The 18,489-nt window shown below is 51.2% G+C and overlaps 2 protein-coding genes across 5 annotated transcripts; one reads left to right on the top strand and one right to left on the bottom strand.

Moving 5' to 3' along the window:
- The first annotated feature begins 89 nt into the window (after positions 1-89).
- ZNF48 (zinc finger protein 48) lies at positions 90-16,173 on the top strand. 3 transcript variants are annotated; one of them, XM_060648970.3, is made up of 3 exons: positions 90-357; positions 12,247-12,340; positions 13,556-16,173. In XM_060648970.3, exons 2-3 carry the CDS (start codon positions 12,262-12,264, stop codon positions 15,355-15,357), a joined length of 1,881 nt encoding a protein of 626 aa, XP_060504953.1. In that variant the 5' UTR covers positions 90-357; positions 12,247-12,261; the 3' UTR covers positions 15,358-16,173. The 3 variants fall into 3 exon arrangements, with proteins under 3 accessions (XP_060504953.1, XP_060504954.1, XP_060504952.1); XM_060648971.3 differs by lacking the exon at positions 90-357 and adding an exon at positions 11,501-11,708; XM_060648969.3 differs by lacking the exon at positions 90-357 and adding an exon at positions 11,720-12,079.
- SEPTIN1 (septin 1) lies at positions 97-3,948 on the bottom strand. 2 transcript variants are annotated; one of them, XM_078440043.2, is made up of 12 exons: positions 3,904-3,948; positions 3,652-3,699; positions 3,386-3,476; positions 3,199-3,306; positions 2,850-2,973; positions 2,411-2,545; positions 2,195-2,312; positions 1,532-1,633; positions 1,311-1,410; positions 921-1,086; positions 583-673; positions 97-469 (listed from the first exon to the last, which is right to left on the bottom strand). In XM_078440043.2, the coding sequence occupies exons 1-12, from the start codon at positions 3,931-3,933 to the stop codon at positions 383-385; spliced, it is 1,200 nt and encodes a 399-aa protein (XP_078296169.1). In that variant the 5' UTR covers positions 3,934-3,948; the 3' UTR covers positions 97-382. The 2 variants fall into 2 exon arrangements, with proteins under 2 accessions (XP_078296169.1, XP_078296170.1); XM_078440044.2 differs by having other exon boundaries at positions 3,199-3,285.
- Positions 16,174-18,489: the final 2,316 nt, after the last annotated feature.

Below are 18,489 nucleotides of genomic sequence, written 5' to 3'. Positions count from 1 at the left end.
AGCTCCCAACAAATGAATGAGTAAAGAGTGGCCCGGAGGCCTGGGTGGGGCGGTTTCACCCGCTACTTATTCCCGCTGGGAAAGCGAAGACGCGAGTGGCTTCAGGGAAACTTTTTATTGAAGTCACAACTTGGGGGAAGAGGGGCGGAGATGGGAGTCAGGGGGCGGGGTGGGAAGCGCGGGGCGGGGCAGGGCGGGGCGGGGCCAAAGTCGGAGCTACAAACTGGCATTGCGGGAACCTGTTAGCCCGAGAACCCAGCGCCGGGGCGGACTTCTCAGTTTGGGGCTCTGGGATTAAGCGCCCGGCAGCCAGAGGCTCGGGGATTGGACAAAAGACGGATTGAAGGCGGAGCCGAGGTAAAGCAGGGCAGGGGCGGGGGCCTCAGAGTGCGTCCGACTGCTCGCCCTGAGTCTGGCTCTGCTGCATCTGGGCCTGCATCTTCTCCAGCATCTCCTGCATGCGGCGCAGCTGCGCGGGGCAAGATTGCAGGCGGTGGGACCGGGCGAGGCCAGAAAGGGACTTCGCAGAGGACTTGGGTTCTTGGTCGGGGAGGGGGGGTGGGAAGCGAGGTACTTGCTCACCTCTTCATCTTTCTCGCGGATCAACTTCTCGGTCTCGGCCAGAGGCAGCATGGGCAGCGGGATCTCTGTAGCGCTCTGGCGGGAAAGCTTACTAGAGGGCGGGGGGGGGGGGGGGGGAGGACAGGGAATCAAGGACGGGACCCTTGGTTGTGGGTCACAGCCGCGAGGCAGGGCGTGGGGCGAGGTTGGGGTCTAGGAGGCGGGGCCTTGTCCTTCCAATGCCGTCAGCAAAGTGGGTGGGGAAAGATTCTGGGGGATCGGTCTGGATGGTGAAGGCGGGGTCCGGGGTAGTGAGGGCCGGGCCTTGGGAGCATCTAGGACTGAGCTCGGGCTCTCACCTGCGGCTGGCTCGATCACGCGCCCCAGGCCGGGCCAGGCTTTGTAGGCAGCTGGCCCGGTAGCCCTCATAGAGAATATCGTGGGTCACCTCCTTCAGGTCCTGTAGGTGTGTCTGCACCAGCATCCGTCGCAGGTTCAGGAAATCGCAGTGATGTGGGTTCTCCACTGAGGGGCGGACCAGCGAGCGTCAGGGAGCTTCTTGGCCGGGTCTAGTCTGCCCGGAGTCCTGCCCCCACTCTAGGTGAGGGTCTGCAGTCCAAGGACCCCTCTTTTGATTCTTAAGACCCCCGGGACCGGAGATCGTCCCAACTTCATATGTTGGGTGCTGTTAACTCAGCGGCGTTCTGGGCTCCCTGTTGGCCTCAGAACGCGTGCCCCACCTTACTCACCCTCCACAGTACCCCAGGAGTAGCGGCGTCCCCTCACTGGACGGGTCCCACCGTCCCTCACTACCTCGCAGGAACCGACGACTGCGAAAGGGATGCTTTCCTGGAGGGCAGAAGTCAGGGAATCACTGTTGGCCCCTCCTCGCCAGAAACCTCTTTGTCAGCTTCCACCAACACCTCCTCCTCCCCTGCTTCTCTGTCCCTTCCTCCTTTTGCCTCTGCACCTTCATCTCTGCATCCTGCCTCTTGAAGTCTTCGTCCTCATCAGAGTCACAATCGGGAAACTGGTAGATGTTGATCTCCTCCTCCTTCAACTGGTCCCGGATCTGGGAGCAGACACAGAGAGAAACACAGAGGCTGTGAGCAGCAGACATTGCCTGGTGGGTGACAGTGAGATACAGGTCCCAGGTGGTCAGAGACAGAGAGAAAGGCATGAAAGACAGAGATGGTGAGAGGTGGACATATAGGATACCCCAAACCAAAATCTCAAAGGGGTGCCTGGCTGGCTCAGTCCGTGGAGCATGTGACTCTTGATCTCGGGGATTGTGAGTTTCAGCCCCATGTTGAGTGTAGAGATTACTTAAGTCATTGGAGTGGGGGTCATTATCCTGGGGCTGGAGGGCTATCAAGAGTGATCATATCTTTGCTGCCACTCTCAGGCCTTAGCAAAGCATCCAGCCCAGGGGTTCCATTCTGAGCCTCCAGAGACACAGCTCCTTCAGTCAGCTTACTCCCCATCTTCCTCAGGAATTTTCTCCTACAGACTAGCCTGACACATCATGCTTCCAAAAGGCTAGCCCAAGATCAACGAAGTCAAAGCTGAGTTCAGGTTTGATGGCGACTTTTGGTTTCATGTAGGGCCAAAGGTCAGAGGTCACCAGACCTACCCTCTGCTTGAGGGCCTGGGTTTCCTTAGGCATCAGGGCATCTGCTTTGGCAATGACTGGGATGATGTTGACCTTTTCGTGCACTGCCCGGAGAAAGGCCACATCTAGGGGACGGAGCCTGCACCGAGGGATTTGGTCAGGGTTCAGTCTTAAGCCACTGAGACCCTCCCCCACCCCTCCCCAAACACCCCAGCCCCCCAGGGTATCCCCCCAGACCCTCGGCCAAAGGGTGAGATGAAGTAGAGGCAGCAGTGGACACGGGAGTCCTGAATGTTCTTCCGGTTCAGGCCACTCTCATCCCTAAGATACTGCTCAAATTGCTCCTCAATAAAGCGCACTACAGGCAGCCAGCTAGGGTATGGGAGGAGAGAGTACAGTCAGAGATGAGGGGCCACAGCATAGGGAAGGGGCCAAGGCTAGCCAGGACTTGGGGGGGGCAGGGGGACTTGTTTCTTTGGCTCCAACTAAAGACATCAGAGGAGATTGGCAGGGTGTCAGGAAACACTGGGCACTTTGGCTGCATGGACACCAGAAACAGACCCCACCTTTTGGGGAGGGCAGGAGCAGAGCAGACCAGCCCTGTAACTGACCCCTTAGTCTTCATAGAGTAGCCATACCGGGAAGCTTAGCCCCCGCTCCTTCCCCTGCTCCTCACCAGTCTGAGCAATCCACTGAGTCCCCAAAGCCAGGTGTGTCCACCAGGGTCAGCTTCACCTTTATACCCCCCTCCTCGATCTCCACGCCCCGGCGCTCAATGGTCAGCGTTTGTGTCAAGCGAGCTGTGAGGACAGAGAGAGGACAGGGAGCTGGGTAGGGGCCTGAGACAGGACTGATCTCCGTTCTCAGAATCACAGTTGCCCCCAGCCATTTTTCAGGGGAGTCTCAAGAAAGCAGCGAGCTGCCTGAGTTCCCCAGAAAGTCATGGGAGACCCAGATGAAAAGAAAGAGAGTGCAGCCTGGGGATGGGAGAGACAGAGAACCTGGAGAGGACGGGAGGATCTTACCACTGGCCTCTGGCAGGTGCCGGTCCTCATAGAGATTGGTGAGAAACAGGCTGTTGATGAGGGTGGATTTTCCCAGGCCCGACTCCCCTGTAGACAGGACAGGCCCTCCTGGTCAGGTGAGGAGACAGCCAGAGTGGCTTGAGGACCCCCTCCCCCCCACCGGTCCCCTATACAAAACCCATCAGACCTGCCACCATGAGTGTGAAGTCAAAGCCTTTCTTGACGGACTTGCGGTGCAGCTGGTTGGGGAGGGCAGCGAAACCCACATACTCCTTGTCCTGTTGGTGGGGGGTAGACAGTATGAGGCTGCTGGGAGCAGCAGGAAGGGCCCTCGAGTATAACCTGACCTCAGGAGCAAGAAGTCAGCCTACTGTGGGTTGGCCTGGATCTGGCTACTCTGGGGGCTGGGAGCTGAAGGCAGAGATGCCTGTATTCCTGGGCATAAGGACTCACCATGGTCCTGCTAGCTGTCGCTGCACCTGCTGTCTCTCCCCACTTCCTCTGGTGAGGCAGGAAGTTGAGTGTGGCAAAAAAAAAAAAAAAAAGGGGGCGGGCAATGTAGGAAGCTGAGATGCTCAAACTGGGCCCGAGAGGTGGGGAAAGCCAAGACCAAGAATACCTGGAGTTCTCATTTATGGGATCCCTTTGGCAACCCCCCCCCCACCCCCCACCATGGGAAGCTTCAACCCTCGGTTCTCTACACACCTTTTTCCCAAGCCCCCACTGTAGCCCCATCACCCTGGTGGGAGGTGGGTGTAGGCAGAGAGAAAGGAAGCAAGTTAGTATCTCTAGTAAGTGAGATGAAGGCTTTGACTGGGATGGTTAAATTTTTTTAAAGTTCCCACGGTCTACGTGGACCAAAAGTCATAACAAGATTAGAGGTGGGAGGGGCCGTCAATTTTCCTTACCAGCTCAACTGATTCTTAAAAGGACTTCAAGTCTTTGGACACCCCTGGCAGAGATACCTTACTTTAGAATCCTGGCCAAGGCACTCACCTGCTCTAGCCCCTTCAGGGGCTTCCCAGTAGCCTCAGAATTAAGTCTGAGTTCTGGCCTGGTAGTCAGAGCCTTCCACATCTGGACTCATCACCCCTTCTCTCACTTGCCCTTGGAGTGAGAGTGCCCACATCCTTTGTTCTGCCCACATTGAGTTTTTTCTTCTGGCATTCTTGATTCTTCAAGGGTTTGATTCAAAGATCTTCCTCTAAGAAATCTTGCGCAACTACCCCAGGCAGAGTCATTTTCCCTCCTCCAGACCCTAACACCTTTCACAAGCCTCTCCAATGCTCGCATTTGTTTATCTGGCTATCTTTTCTACTGGCTGAGCTTTCTGAGGGCAGGGACCATGTTCTCTTCATTTCTATGTCTTGGGTGTCTTGCACAGGGCCTGGCACAGAGAAGGTGCCAATAAATAATATACTCAATGAATGAGTGCGTAAAATAACAAGTGAATGAAGTTGCTCAGGGCCAAAGGCTGGGAGGCTGCGGAACATATAAAAGGAGCCTTGCTTTGGAGGCAGAAAGAACTCTGCAAACCTCAGTTCTACCACTTACTATGTGACCTGGGCAAGTCATTTGACTTCTCTAAACTCCATTTTCCTCATGGTAAAATGAAATACATGCATTTCCACTTAGTTATCAGAACTCCAAGCAGTTTCAGATGACATGTGCTTTGGAATCAATCAGCTACATACACAAACCCTGGCGTTAGACTTGACGAACCGAGTGACCTCTCTGAGCCTTTACAGATGATCTCCTTCCTATGGCCTATTGGGCCCTGCTTGATCTGGATCCTGTCTACTGCTCCAACCTCATTTTCTTTTCCCATTCCTTGTGGTTCTATTTATTATTTCCCTGTTCACCCCTGTTGCGAACTCAACTGTGTCCCCCCGACCCCAAAATCATGTGATGGAGCCCTAACCCGCAATGTGATTGTATTTGGAGATAGGGCCTTTAAGAAGGTAATTGAGGTTAAATGAATTCATAAGGGACTTCAATCCAGTAATAGGTCTGGGGTCCTTATAAGAAAAGACACCTGTGATCTCTGCGCAGGCCCAGAGGAGGGGCCATGTGACCATGTGAGGACACAGAAGGTGGCTCTCTGCGACCCAAGGAAACCAGAAATCAACCTCGCCAGAAACCAACTCTGCTAGCACCTTGATGTTGGACTTCCGGTCTCCAGAACTATGAGAAAGTTGATGTCTTTTGTTTAAGATTCCTAGTCCGTGGTATTCTGTTATGGCAGCTGAAGCAGACTAAGGTAGCCTCATAGCTCACTCCTATCCCTCGCCCTAAGGCAACCACCCTAATGTGCTTTGTGTGTAATTTTTTGCTTTGTATACATTTTGAAAAATGTGTAGTATGCAGTGCATGTTGACACAAACGGTTATATATCTATGAATATGTATTTGTTAACTTTTTCATTCATCACTATTTTTTAAAAAAAATTTTTTTTACTTTTTTTTTTTAACATTTATTTATTTTTGAGAATGAGAGAGACAGAGCATGAACAGGGGAGGGTCAGAGAGAGAGGGAGACACAGAATCCGAAACAGGCTCCAGGCTCTGAGCTGTCAGCACAGAGCCCGGGGCTTGAACTCACGGACCGTGAGATATGACCTGAGCTGAAGTCAGACGCTTAACCGACTGAGCCACCCAGGCATCCCAAGACAGAGTAAAAATTTTTAAAGTTTTGTTTTCACAATCTCTACACCCAACATGGGGCTCGAACCCATGACCCCAAGATCAAGACTCGCACGCTCTTCTGACTGAGCCAGCCAGGCACCCCCATTCAGCGTTATTTTTTAAGATTCATCCACGTTGCCATGTGTCTATCTTACCCTTACTTCACACTCATTTCTATTACTGTCCCCTTCGTGTAACCTTGGAGAAAACCTCTCTGGGCTTTACTTTCTTTATCTATCAGATAGGATTGGAATCTCCTGCCACACAAAACTCCAATGTTGTGCGAGAGTCCTAGGATTATGGAGACATCGTGATTAAGAAATGTGTGATCGTGGCCATCTGACTTTAACTTCTCTGTGACTTAGTTTCTTTATCTGTTAAATGTTAATAATTCTACCTCTTAGGGTCACAGTGGGGATTCTATGGCCTAATCCACAGTAAGCTCTTAGTTGAGTACCCAGCATATGAGATGAGCTCACGCAGAATGCTAGTTATTGCTACTATTACTCGAGCCGAGGGGTGTGACATGTCAGCATCTCAAATCTGCTCCTTGCTGAGGATCCAGACAGTGAATCAGTCAGGGTTTCGGCCCTCTGGGGAGACAGAGACAGCCACAAGTGTGTCACAGAGCACTGGTGCTAAAAATGTAGTGTAACAAGAAGATAAACAGAGTACTTTGAGAAGCCAAGGGAAGGGCTAATTATACCCCTCCTCAAGCCACCACAGCTCTTCCTCCAGCGTTTGTTATCTCGCCGAGCAGCCTTAAGGTCTTAATTAAAACTCTGAGCTCCTCCCCGCTGCTCTCCATAAGTGCAGTTGACCCTTGAACAACACGGGTTTAAACTGTGCGGGGCCATCTATATGCAGATTTTTTTTTCTTTTTCTTTTTTTTTTTTTTTTTTTTTTTTAGTGTTTATTCATCCTTGAGAGAGAGAGAGAGAACACAAGCAGCGGAAGGGCAGAGAGAGGAGACAGAATCCCAAGCAGGCTCCAGGCTCTGAGCTATCAGCACAGAGCCCCATGTGGGGCTTGAACCCACGAAGCATGAGATCATGACCCTAGCCAACGTCAGACGCCCAACCGACTGAGCCACTTAGGTGCTCCTATGAAGATTTTTTTTTTTTCAATAAATACAGTACAGTACTATAAAGGTATTTTATGATTTTCTTTTTTCTTTTTTTATTTTGAAGAGAGAAAGAGAGCATGTGGGGGTGAGGGAGGGGGCAGAGGGGAAGAGAGAGAATCCCAAGCAGGCTCTATGCCCAGTGTGGAGTGTGATGGGGGGCTTGATCTCACGACCTTGGGATCATGACCTGAGCCGATATCGAGTCAGAAGCTCCACCGACTGAGCCACCCAGGAGCCCCTCTTAAGCTTTTCTTAATAACATTTTCTCTTCTCCAACTTACTTTATTGTAAAAACACAGTATATATACACAATATGGGTTAACTGTTTATCTTGTTGAGGCTTCTGGTCAACAGTATTTTATTAGTAGTTAAGTTTTGGAGAAGTCAAAAGTTGTACGTGCATTTTCAAACTGTGCAGAAGGTTGGCGTCCCTAATCCCTGCATTGTTCAAGGGTCAACTGAATATCCACTTGGTTTCCAGAACCTTCCTATCAGAAATAATTGGCCTCCTTCTCTTTACACCTTCCACCCCCTTGCATCTGCCCTGGGTTCAAACTGATCAGGTCTTCCCTGAGTTATTGAAGAGCCTTTAAGAAAATAACATGTATATTCATTTATTTGCTGTATAATCAACACATTCTTACAGAAAAAATAGAAAATGCAAATGGAATAGAAATGTGTGCATCTAGGGGCACCTGAGTGGCTCAGTTGGTTAAGCATCCAACTTTGGCTCAGGTTATGATCTCACAGTTTTTGAGTTCCAGCCCCACATTGGGCTCTGTGCTGACAGCTCAGAGCCTGAAGCCTGCTTCGGATTCTGTGTCCCCCTCTCTCTACCGCTCATTCGCTCTCTCTCTCAAAAGTAAACATTTAAAAACAATTTTTAAAAAGATATATACATCCAGTATCACTACCATGGTATAACCCTATTTTGATGTTTATCCTTCTAGATTCTCTCCTAGCTCTATAGATGTGAATAAACATATTTACAAAACTAGGATCATACTATAACTTTGTTTGGAATCCTGTTTTTGTCACTTCATATGTTTTGTACATTGTTCTATAGTGAATACACATCTATATATTATTTTTTGACATGTTCATTTATTTTTAGGAAAATGACATTTAACAATTTGATAAGAGTGCTTTTTCTTTTTTTAAAGTTGTTATTTTAATTCCACTTAGTTAACATACAGTGCTATATTAGTTTCAGGTGTACATTATAATGATTCAACAGTTCACATCACCCAGTGCTCATCACGACAGGTGCACTCCTTCATCCCCATCACCTATTTAGTCAATCTCTCCACCCTCCTCTGGTAATCCCATCAATTTGTTCTCTATAATTAAGAGTCTGTTTCTTGGTTTGTCTCTTCCCCCTCCCGCCCCCGCTTTGTTCATTTGTTTCATAAATTCCACATGAGTCAAATCATATGGTATTTATCTTTTTCTGATTGACTTCATTTAGCATCATATTCTAGCTCCATTCATGTCATTGAAAATGGCAAGATTTCATTCTTTTTTATACCTGAATAACATTCCATTGCATATATATATCACATCTTTATCCATTCATCAGTTGACGGACATTTGGGCTCTTTCCATAGTTTGGCTATTGTTGATAATGCTGCTATAAACACTGGGGTGCATATATCCCTTTGAATTAGTGTTTTTTAATTCTTTGAGTAAATACCCAGTAGTGCGATTGCTGCATCATAGGATAGTTCTATTTTTAACTTTTTGAGGAAACTCCATTTTTCTGTTTCCCACAGTGGCTGCACCAGTTTGGATTCCCACCAACAGTGCACAGGAACTCCTTTTTCCCTATATCTTAGCCTACACCTGTTGTGTCTTGTGTTGTTGATTTTAAACATTTTTTTTTAAGTTCATTTTTGAGAGAGAGAGAGTGAGCAGGGGAGAGGCAGAAGAAAAGGGAGAGAATCCTAAGCAGGCTCCACACTGTCAGTGCGGAGCCCGATGCAGGGCTCAAACTCACGAACTTCGAGATCATTACCTGAGCCGAAATCAAGAGTCAGATGCTTAACCGACTGAGCCACCCAGGTGCCTCTGATTTTAGACATTGACAGGTGTGAGGTGAAATCTCATTGTAGTTTTGATTTGCATTTCCCTGACGATCAGTGGTGTTGAACATCTTTTCATGTGTCTATTCATAGATATTTGGTATTTAGATTGATTCCCATTCTTCCCAGTGATAAACAATGCTGAAATGGGTCGGGCCTGTTTGTGGTGCCATCATTGTGTACTTGTCCCATTTCCTTAGGGGAAGGGGAATTACTGAATCAAAGGAAGTCACGTATCTAAGGCATTTGTGCATATTAACAAATTGTCCTGCAGAAAAGGCTCTCGGTTTGTCTAGTATAGAGATGACATGAATTACTAGTGACATAATACTCATTTGCATGCTTATTATTCAAACAAATGTGTCCAGTCATTCATGTTATAAGGTTTGGGGCCTGTTTAGAGAAAGGAAGATCCTGCCTTGACATTCCTATGGGCAATATATGGTGGACAGTTTTCTCATTTAATTATCTAGATTCGTTCTTTTTCATCTTGCCATCAAACCTGCATAGCTACCTAAGGCCCCACCCGGCGACCCTAGAAGGGCTTCTGTATCTTTAGACTGGAGTTCAGGTTCGGACTTAGTGACTCCAGGCTTTCTCTTCTCAAAGTCAAAGCTAGCTCCAAGAGTGAGTATGGTGTGTGGGCTGGCCGCCTTTCAGGGGAGGGTTCCTCCGAGAGGGGCTAGCTCTTTGCCAATTGGTACCCTCTTGCCTCTGTTTGCCAGTACAAGTGCCTGACACATGGGGGGCCCCCAGGAAATGTTTGTGGAGCAAATGAATAAACATACCACTCTAGCTTCCACTGCTTTCCTATTATGTAAACTCATGACATCGTGACACATTAAAACAGAACTATTCTCTATTTTCCTCTTTGAGGGTAGGTCTTAGCCATCTTTGGATCTCAAGCTTCTAGCACATAGTAGGTTTTCGATTAGTGTGTAGGCAACTGTTAATGTGGGGGCACATCTCTCTTCATTCAGCCCCCACCTCAGCCAGCTCTGGACTTTGTTGAAATCTTAGTTCTGTCAGGATTAGCTCAAAAATGCCACCTTCTTTCTTGGTTACTCTAGCCAAAAGAGTAAAAGCTGATATTTTTTGGCTCAGTGTTTTATACATATTACACATATTAATCCTTAACCATTCAAATTCGGTATTATCATCCCCGTTTTACAGTTTAGGAAACAGAACTAATTTCCGCAGTGTCAAACAGTTAAGTGACAAGGTCAGGAATCAGACTGCATAAATGGCCTTAAAGACAGAGTACACAGCCACTAAACTCTACAGAAGGTATCTCTCTCTGCACTACATTCCTATTTTGTTCGTCAGATTGGTATAGATCTGTCTCATCGTCGGCACATCTCCATATTCTACTAGATCAAGAGCTCCCTGGAGAGTTTCTTTGTAAGTCCAGGGAGTAGACAGTGTCTAGATATTGGTTCGTGATGCTTAAGTATGTACTGATTGATTTGTGGTCCTAGTTTCTGTGTCTAATACCTATGAATAGGAGGCATCCAGAACCATGCAGACTCACTCCCAATTTAGAATTCTTCCTGCTCTCGCACACTATCCTGAACTGGTGCATGTACCTCACACCCTTACAATTAATTCTTTTTCATGGTTTGTGTACTTGCCCCTTAAAACTGGTAGCATCCAAGGATATATCTTACTGGTGTTTCACCTCCTTATTCCAAACTCTTGGCTTAGCACTGAGGTGCTAATAAATTGTGAATTGATATACAAACCTCTGTCACCCCTCACTTATCAGATAATGAACAAACACTTCCAAGCACTCCCCCCTTCCCCAAAGGCAAGCTTGCAGAGTACAGATACTGGGGATCACGCCCCAGGGTCCACTGGAACGGCCCACCAAGCTGGGAACGATAGTTTAATGCTTTAGCCTCTCCCTGGGTGTGGCCTTTATAGGGTTGTCGACCTGTCCCTAGTCTCCCTGTGGCCTATTTCTTTGTGTCTCTATCTCTTTGTCTCTGCTAGTTTCTCTTTTGTTTCTCTGCCTCTGGGCCTGTTTTCTCTCCAGATTCCCTTCTTTTTCTTATAGCTCTTCCGACTGTGCTCCAACGATTTCATCTATCTCTTATGTTTCTACATCTCTTTGTCTCTGGAGGCCAATCTTTTGCTCCTGTATTTTTGGTTCGCCGCTCTCTCGGTCTCTCTCGGCTTTTGCGTTCTGACTGGGGGTTCTTAGGTTACGACTTTGTGTCTGGCTCAGGGTCTCCGCCCCGGGCCTGACTTCAAAGGCTGACTCTCCCCAGCATTTCCCAGGCATCTGCCTTTAGCCTCTAGCTGCCGCTCAGGCTTCGGTCTCCCCCAGCCCAGCCCCCATCCCCACCCCACCCCCGGCCCCAGGCCTCTCGGACCCGCCGCGCTTTGTTTCCTGTGTCTCGGCGCCCCGCCCCCGCCCCGTCTGGGGTCTCCGCCGCCCTTTGTTTGCCTGGGTCTCTCCCCCACCCCTTTCCCTGGGTCAGTCTTCGATCTCTCTTTGTCTCTCCGGGCCAGGGTGGCTGGCGCAGTCGGCCAGCCCCGGGGGTCGGCGCAGGTGGCCCGACACAGCGACAATTAGGAAGAGTCTTCGGCCCTCATCACCCGGCTCCGGCCCAGGAGGTACACGGTTAATACCACCGAGTTCGGGCAACTGTCCTCGGCTTAGAGTAGCCCTCTCCGCGGCACGCGGCCTTCCGCCGGCCACCGAGCGCCGGCCGACGCGGGCGGCCTCCACAGGCTTGCAGCTCCTCCCAGTTCCTAGAGCGGCTTGGTGAGGCCTGGCGCTTCCGCTTCCCGTCCCCGCCCCCGGCGGCCGCCCCCGGGACGCCTGGGTCCGAGCCCCCTCCCCATTTGGCGCGGAGCCCGCATACCCCGGCCGCCGGCGGCTCCGGCAGCGAAACCCCGCCAAGGAGCTCGTGAGGGCGCCGGTGTGGCACAGCCGGAGGCGGCTGGGAGGAGAAGGGGGCGCTGCGGGCCGGAAGGAGCAGCAGGTGCAGGGACGGCCGGCGGCGCGGGCGGGGGTCACCGGGAGCCGCACCCCGCACCTCGGACCCGGCCGCTGCCCGGTGCCCGCGCTGGCCGGCAGAGGGCAGCGACAGGGTGCCGCGGGCCGCACATGGCTGTGTGACCGTGGGATTGTGTCTGTCCCCTTGCTCAGGGCGGCGTGCGGGCGATGGAGCGCGCGGTGGAGCCCTGGGGCCCGGATCTCCAGGGCGCAGAGGAGAGGGAGCAGCTGAGAGGCGCCCGCACAGGTGAGGGCCGGGGCAGTGCCTCGCCACCGGCAGGTAAAGGCTGGGTGGGGACTCCGGTGCCGGGCTGTGTCTGGCCGAAGCCCAGAAAAATCGGACGTGAACCGTGCTTCCAGGGGGAGGGGGAGGGGAGCAAAAACCGAGGGAGGGAGCCAACGTTTCTGAGCACCTACTGTGCGTCAGGCCGTGAAGGGGCATCATCGCAAGGACTCTCCCCACTCCTGGATAGTCCTCAGCAGCCTCACAGCCTCTGCCCTACTTCAGGCCTCGTTCTGTCTCGTCTTGACAATTGCAAAAACCTCCCCACAGCCCTTTTCTCTTCAGTGATGCACTCAGCAGCCACATTGATCCAAGTCCAGATGTAATCCTGTTTGCCTTCTCAAAAACCTTCCCTAGTTCCCTTCTGCCTGCTAATTAAAAGCCTTAATGTAGTGTTCGATCTAGGCCTTACATGCCTAATCTAGTCCCAACATCCCTTTCCAGCTTTATCTTCCATTCCTCTCTATGGTTTACTCTTTTCTGTGCTGTGAAAGCTTTGCCCTATCTCCTTATTTCCTCTTTCTCTTGTGACCGCAGTTTTTCTGAGCCCACAATTATAATTATTTGTGCTTGATCTTACCTCTCCTAAGCATTTTGAGGGACAGGTGTGGGTCTGGGTCCTCTCAGGTATATGCAAGATAATTGAAGTAATACATTACACAATGGGCTAATATAAGAAGATATAATAGAAATAGTAAATAGTAGGTGTTCCATATAGAGACAGTATAATGTAGTGGTTAACACAGGCCTGGAAATCAGACAGACCCGAGTGAGAAACGTGGCTTTAATACTTCCTAACCCCATCGCTGCTTGGCCTTTTGGCCAAGTGTAGTATCTGTTCTTACCAGCGTGATACTTTATAACCTTAAGCAAGTGGCTTAAATTCTTGGAATCTCCATGTCTGTAAAATGGGAGTAGTAGTAGCATTGTATCATAGGATTGTTTGCAAGGATTCAGTGATGGGTAGTTCAGTGACCGGCACGTATTAAGGGCACGTTGACAGGAAGTTACCATTGTTGATGAGAGGCAGCAATAATAAGTATTTCAGAAGTTCAGAGGAGAGAGGGAGAGACATCCTTGTGACTACAGATCGCCAAGGAAGCCTTCCTGGGGAAGGTGCCATCAAAGATAGGAGCTGAGCCAAAGGGCAGGGTCTACTACTCCCTTTTGTTTCCCCAGGTTTAGGGAGTGAGAATGTGGAGATTTCTCAGCCGGATGAGTTTGAACATCCCCCCCAGGAGGATGACTTGGGGTTCAAGGAAGAGGAAGATCCGGCTCCAGGTCATGAAGTAGGAAATGCCTCTCTCAAACCTGAAGGCATCCAGACCTGGGATGACTTGTGGGTCCAGAGAGAGGGACCGGGAAAACCTCAGGCTCGGGACAGAGGTCCCCGGCTCCTGGGAGAGCCACGCTGGGGCCAGGCTAGCGATCGGGCTGCCGTGTGTGGCGAGTGCGGCAAGAGCTTTCGGCAGATGTCAGATCTGGTGAAACACCAGCGGACCCACACAGGGGAGAAACCCTACAAGTGTGGGGTCTGCGGCAAGGGCTTTGGGGATAGCTCTGCCCGTATCAAACACCAGCGAACTCATAGTGGTGAAAAGCCCTACAGAGCCCGACCACCAGCCCAGGGTCCCCCAAAGATTCCTCGGTCCAGGATCCCGGCTGGTGAGCGCCCCACTATCTGCGGTGAATGTGGCAAGAGCTTCCGGCAGAGTTCTGACCTGGTGAAACACCAGCGGACACACACGGGTGAGAAGCCCTACAAATGTGGCATCTGCGGCAAGGGCTTTGGTGACAGTTCTGCTCGTATAAAGCACCAGCGGACACACCGGGGGGAGCAGCCACCCCGGCCCGTGGTGCCCAGACGGCAGCCTTCTCGAGCAGCCACAGCAGCCCCACAGGGACCCAAGGCCCAGGACAAGCCATATATCTGCACCGATTGTGGCAAAAGATTTGTGCTCAGCTGCAGCCTTCTGAGCCACCAGCGCAGTCACCTGGGGCCCAAACCTTTTGGCTGTGATGTGTGTGGAAAGGAGTTTGCCCGGGGCTCAGACCTGGTGAAGCACCTGCGGGTGCACACGGGAGAGAAGCCCTACCTGTGCCCTGAGTGTGGCAAGGGCTTTGCCGACAGCTCTGCCCGGGTCAAACACCTCCGCACCCACAGTGGGGAGAGGCCTCACGCCTGTCCGGAATGTGACCGCACCTTCAGCCTCAGCTCCACCCTCCTCCGCCACCGCCTCACTCACATGGAGCCCCAGGACTTCAGCTTCCCGGGCTACCCTTTGGCCCCCCTGATCCCCAGCCCACCCCCCAGCTCAAGCCCACCCCCACCGCCTCTTGGCACAAGCCCCCCACTGACACCTCGAAGCCCTTCACACTCAGGTGATGGGCCTTTTGGCCTGCCTGGCTTGGAGCCAGAGCCCGGGGGCCCACAGGCTGGGGAGCCACCCCCACCACTGGCAGGTGACAAGCCCCACAAGTGCCCTGAGTGTGGCAAGGGCTTCCGCCGAAGCTCGGACCTGGTGAAACACCATCGTGTGCACACAGGGGAGAAACCCTACCTCTGCCCTGAATGCGGCAAGGGTTTTGCTGACAGCTCGGCCCGAGTCAAGCACCTCCGCACCCACCGAGGTGAACGGGCTCGGCCACCACCACCATCCACTCTCCTGAGGCCACATAACCCCCCTGGCCCAGCACCCATGGCCCCTCGACCCCGAGTCCGAGCCCAGCCCTCTGGACCCAGCCAGCCCCATGTGTGTGGCTTCTGTGGGAAGGAGTTTCCCCGGAGCTCAGATCTGGTCAAACATAGGCGAACACACACTGGGGAGAAGCCATATAAGTGTGCAGAGTGTGGCAAAGGTTTTGGTGACAGTTCTGCCCGAATCAAGCACCAGCGTGGGCACTTGGTCCTGAGGCCCTTTGGGACAGGGGATGGTCGGGCAAGGCCCCTCAAAGAGGAGCCGCCAACAGGACTGGAATGATGGGGTCCAGGGAAGGTGGAGGCCCAGGAGACCAAAGGGAGGGCATCGGCTGCTTAAGCAGAGAAGAAAGGGCCGGGGAGGTGGTGGGAGGGAGAAGAAGGGGAAGAAATGGGAGAAAGGAGTGAATAGATAGAAATAGAGATTGGAGACAATAACCTTGAAGCTCAGGAAACTGTCCTGGCTGGGCTCAGTCAGGATCTTGACAGTGTGGTCTATACCCCCAGCTTCTAGAACACTGCCTTGTACTCTGAATAGTGTAGGCACTCAATAAATACTTGTTGAATGAATAACTGGCCTTAGCCTGAGGGCCCTTAAAGAACTCTAAATTCCTGCTGCCTCTTAACCCGTTAAGGATTGCTCCTACCCAACCTTGCCCTTAGGAGACCAGCACCCTGGCCAGCACCAAACAGGGTTTGACCTGTGTTTACAACAGCGAGACTTCAGGAGTTTGGGGTGGTAGAGAGGCAGGAGCATCTTGAACCTTCTGATGGGGAGAGTGTTGCTGTGTGGACTGCAGTACGCAGGCTCAGGCCCCTGGACATGGCCTTAGCCAGGAAGGGCGCTCTTGGACAGCCCAGACCCATCTGCCCTGGAGAACCCTAACCTGCCCTGACACCTGGACACTGGCAGAATAGACCAGAGACAGCAGAAGGAGCACTCCTACACTCGATGCCAAGCCCAGGTCCTGGTGGACGTCAGCAGAGACAAACTGGCTGGGAGAAGGACAGGACTGGAGTGAGGAGAGGCCAGGGAAGCTCCAAGGCAGGACAGCCACATTTCCATGTATCTCCTTGCCAATAAACTTTCTTGTCTGAAGCTTGGACTCTGTGCTTGTGTGTGTGCGCAGGGTGAGGGGTGGAAAAGATGTCAGAGCCCCACCACAGGTGAAGCCATGTGTAACCCTGTGAGGGGTCTCTTGCCTTCTTTGAGCCCAGCAAATAAAGAAGATGGAATAGGCTGCCGCTATCTAGGTGTGACATCTGGTCGAAAAAACAGCCACCAGGTTTGTCAGCTGATGCTCCTGACTGACTTCTGGCTGTCCACGGGCGCCACCTACACCACAACGGCGAGCGCGGCCCCTAAAAGGAAAAACTCGGCGCCACAGGGCGGGCTGGGGTGGGGGGGGGTCGGTCCGTGAGCACCGTTGCTATGGCGACAGGTACCCGGGGAAAGGTGGCCGTCCGTCTAGTACAGGCACAGAAGTCCCCGACACTGATGCTGGGCCTACTGGGAAACCCCACCTCCCTGAAGCCCTTTTTTATTTATCGGGAAACAGGTCGTTTGACTGCATAGTCCAAAGGGAGGGCAAAGGGGATGCCTCTTTAGTCCCTGGAAAAAAACAACCATATATTCTCAGCGACCCATGCGTCATTAGGAGCAGGACTACAATTCCTAGCTTTTTCCGAGGAGGGCGCCAATGGGGAGGAAAAGAGGAACTGACCTGATTGGCCAGGGACAAAGAAGACGAGGGCAGTTAACCCATCTGAGAAATGAAGTACAAGACCGCTTAGCAACTTCGCGAGTTGGGCGTCTCCGCTATTCTGCGTGGGGGGAATGGTCCCCGGATAGACGCTCTCGCGAGATCGTAACCATCCGCCGGGCTTCCCTAGAAACCAACGAAAGCTTGCTAGAGCGCCCTTCCTCCGGGTCTTCCCACCTCTGCCAAGTTGTTAAATACACTCTCGAAACCCTAGAATGCTGCATTCAAGCCTGGGGTTCTTGGAGACTTCGGTCCTTAAGTGCACACACACCCACAGATCTGAATGGAGGTCTCCGGGGGCGTTTGGAAGATCGCCCCTGCTGGGTTCCGTGTTTCCCCTCCCAACCAGTCGACCTCCATCCAAGCCAGCCTGCAGCGAACTTTGTAAAATTACATCTGACTGTGTCGCTCCCCTATTAAAAACCCTGCCGTATTTCCACATTTCTCTGTAAAACGTAACTCCTTGGCATTCAAGTTGGCATTCAAGGTCTTCCATTTGTGTGATTTCCGCCCTGTGCCTCTCAAATATTGCTCCGTTTACTTGGAATGCTCATCCCCATCCCCACTCCCTCCCCCTTGTTAACCTCTCCAAGTCAGAACGCTTCAAGCATTACTTTCCCCCACAAGCCTTCCCTGAACCTCCAGCCTGGGTTAGAATCTACTTATTCTCAATACTTAACACCTGCAGAACTTCTTGAGGCTTATTAGTCACTCGACAGCATTACCTACTGTGTGCTGGGTATGGGGGATAGGAGGATGAATAAGACAAAGTCTCTGCCCTCGGTTTCTATGCAGAAGATGGACGTTGGCCAAATAATTCCAAGTGTAGTAAGGACTCTGCAGGAAGCATACACACAGAAGAGAATCCTGCCCGATTCAAAGGCCTCGCCAAAGAAGTGGCAACTAGAAGCTAAGAAAAGGAGTGGGGGATAGGATAGGAGCTGGAGTCTTCTAGGCAGGAAAAAGAGTATGCACCAAGTCTTTGGGCACCCAAGAATTTAAGTAAAGTTCTAGTGAGTCTGAAGGCAAATAGTGAAATGCAGAGGGGTGAGGTGTAAGATGAAGCCTTTTCCAAATTCAACTTTCTACCCCACCCTCACCCCCCCACCCCCGCCCCGTCCTAACAGCAGCCTGGCACACAATAGGCCTCACTGAATACTTCGGTGAACGGTGTCCTTGAAACATGATGGGCTCTTCATAGGAGTTTACAATCCCATAAACTGCTACTTCCTTGTCAATATGGCAAACTCCCACTCATCTTTGAAGGTCCTTCACATTTTTCTCTTCAGCGAGGGCTGCACCCAATAACCACTCCCTTCCAAGGGGGTTATTCAGTTATTCACTCATCTTACTATGCTGCCGGGACACTTATATACCTATTGTTTTCCCTTTCATATATGTATATGTATATGTATATGTATATGTATATGTATATGTATATTTATTCATATATATATATATATATATATATATATATCACAATCTTTTTTTACTAGACTCTAAGATTCTCAAGCACAGAAACTAGATCTGAGTCCTGGTATATGCTTGTACACATTTGTAGAGCAAATGGACAGAAGCCCTCTTTTTCCTTTTTCGCAAGCATCTATTCCAAAGCCTTCCCACAGCAGGAGACCCTGCCAGTGGTGACTTTC

Source organism: Panthera onca, chromosome E3, assembly GCF_046562875.1.
Source record: "Panthera onca isolate mPanOnc1 chromosome E3, mPanOnc1 haplotype 2, whole genome shotgun sequence".
NCBI lineage: Eukaryota > Metazoa > Chordata > Mammalia > Carnivora > Felidae > Panthera > Panthera onca.
Note: the sequence above shows the minus strand (reverse complement) of the source record. Positions and strands in the feature narration are given on the sequence as shown.